The sequence below is a fragment of the Natrix helvetica genome, assembly GCF_964273705.1.
Source record: "Natrix helvetica genome assembly, chromosome: 16".
NCBI classification, from domain to species: domain Eukaryota; kingdom Metazoa; phylum Chordata; class Lepidosauria; order Squamata; family Natricidae; genus Natrix; species Natrix helvetica.
In genome coordinates, this window is record NC_138563.1 from 6,162,451 (window position 1) to 6,164,950 (window position 2,500).

Genomic DNA, 2,500 nt, shown 5'->3' on the forward strand with positions numbered 1-2,500 from the left:
AAACAGAGACAGAGAGACACACAGAGAGAGACAGAGAGAGAGAAAGGGACAGAGAGAGAAAGAGACACACAGAGAGATGGAGGCAGATAGAGACAGACAGACAGAGAGAGATAGAGAGTCAGAGACCGAGACAGAGAGAGACAGAGAGAGGCGTGGAATAAGTAAAATAACATTCCAAATACCGAGACTTGAATGTATTTAGTAATGATCTTTATTTGAAAAGTTTCAAAAGGCCTTCTCTTCATAGAAGAGGCTGCACTCACAATTTATAAAGAGGCCAAACAATACTACAGTAGTAAAACTCTTGAGTAGTAAAAACCTTCAATCACAGCATAATATTTTACCTCTTCAAACACCGAGAGGTCCAACAGAAATATCAATATTTGTTTTTCTTTTTTAAAGTGGAGAAAGGAAAAATACACACAGACACACACCCAAAACACCGCCAGGTAACTAGATACTGCATCTTTAATGTCCTTATTTGACCTAAACGTATATAAAACCATAAAATTATACCTCCTCCATCCCTCTGCCCAACCCAAGTGAGCTGACGTTGTTATAGACGAGTTAAGAAAATGTTTAAAAACGGCCTCAGTTTTTCCTCCAGAAAATTCAAAGCATGTAATGTTTTGTCTTTTCACGCTGACAACCCTGCAAGGTAGGCCGGTTTCAAATGGAGGTTAGAGGGTCATCAATCTGCCTTGAGCAAGGGGTTGGACTAGATGCCCTCTGGAGCTCCTTCCAACCCCACGATTCTAGAATTTTCAACGTATAAATTCATTTTGATTCATTTTTAAAAAACTAATAATAATATTGATAAATCACTTCGTACACAGCTTTTAGTGGTTCTGATTCATACACAGGTAGTCTTCAACTTAGGACCAAAGTTTCTGTTGCTAAGCGAGACGGTTGTTCAGTGAAATTTTTTGCCCCCTTTTAGGACCTTTCTGGCCACAGCTGTTAAGCGAATCCCTGCCGTTGTTAAATGAATAACACAGTTGGAAAATCAACCGGCTTGTCAGAAGGTCGTAAAAGGGGAACACAGGACCCTGAAGACGGTCGTAAATATGAGACAGTCGCCTCGGCTACCAAATTTTGATCGCGTGACCGTGGAGTTGCTGCAACGGTCGTGTGGGAAATGGTCTTAAGTGTGGAAAACGGCCATATGCCCTTTTTGCCGTTGTAACTTGGTCACTAAATAAACTGTCGTAAGTTGAGGCCTATCAGAAGATTCTTTTTTTTTCCCTCCGAAGTTTATCCTCCAACCTGATGCCATCGTTTTGCAACGCCCAACTTCTGCAATGAGAAACAATTTCCCTCCTGGCATCCATCATTTGATTGGCCGGTTGAAATCCTTTACCCTTTTGTTGTGGCCCGTTGGCAGCCAGTGCAGCTGGCAGCAGATTCGGACAGTGAGGAAGTTGGGATAGAACCTGGAGTCTGGGGAAGGCTCTGAGGAGGGCTCTGTGTCGGAGGCAGAAAGAGGGCCAGGGCTGTCTGACAATTATCAGCTGCCTTCGGAGTCAGACATCAGTGAGGCAGAAGAACAGCTGGAGCCTGTTCCCAGTGTGCGCATGTGCAGAGCGGCCAGACGAAGGGAACAGCTAAGGATCAGGGGTCGACTTGGGAGGAAGACCACAGGTGAACGATGAATGGCCCCTCCCGTAGGGAATAAAAGGGGAGCGAAAGGGGAGTGGAGTTTGCAGGAGACCATTAGTTCGCTTAATTGGTTCGTGACTCTCCGAGACTCCTTGCAAAGGTTTTGCAGAGATCGGCCTGGCAGCTCTCCAAGCCAGAGAAGGTCTGTGACCGTAAATCCTACCTTAAAAGACTTTGCTGGATGTGAAGGAGCAGAATTCACAATCAATTAATAAAAAGGGACAACAAGGAGTTGGCTTCCTGCTCTTGGGAAGCCTCGCGCAGAACAAAACATTTCCGTGTCTTAGGAATTCTTTCTCCTAGTTGTGTAGTATTCTCCATTGGAAAATTGGCTTTTCCCATCGGAGGCAGAGGGTGGGAGGGGTGGGTGGGGAGGGCTCTTCTTTTTCTTCTTCATGCCAAGAGGAATGGGGGGCGGTGGGGCAGCCGGTGGGGACAGGGGGCTGGCGGCCTCGGTGGAAACTTGCACCTTGATGTTACTCTTGAAATACTGGCGTCGTCGGATGCTCACGTCTTCAAGAGAAGGGTCGTCGAGGGAGGAGGGGAGAGGGCCAGGGGCTTGGGTGGGCTGTTCCCCACCCACCTGGGGCCTGTGCAGATCCTGGGGGTCTCTCAGAGGGAGGGATGGAGAGGCTGCGTCCGTGCTGGAAGTCGACCCCGGTGAAGCCAGTCGGGTGCATCCCTTGGAATTGAGAGAGGAATTCCAGAATTCTGCAGGAGAACGAGAAAAAAACAGAACACAAAATGATAGATAGGGAAGGGACCTCAGAGGTCTTCTAGTCCAACCCCCTACCAAAGATAGAAGACCAAGCAGGAGACTTTAAACCATTGCAGACCAATG

General features: G+C 47.1%; 1 protein-coding gene across 1 annotated transcript in view; it reads right to left on the reverse strand.

Annotated features, from left to right (window-relative positions):
* Positions 1 to 1,939: 1,939 nt before the first annotated feature.
* The window catches only part of RIN1 (Ras and Rab interactor 1), a 12,095-nt gene continuing 11,534 nt past the window's right edge, over positions 1,940 to 2,500 (reverse strand). Inside the window, exon 7 of the mRNA XM_081968578.1 lies at positions 1,940 to 2,370. Coding sequence (XP_081824704.1) covers positions 1,943 to 2,370 — 428 coding nt within the window. The 3' untranslated portion in view covers positions 1,940 to 1,942. The remainder of the gene's footprint in view (positions 2,371 to 2,500) is intronic.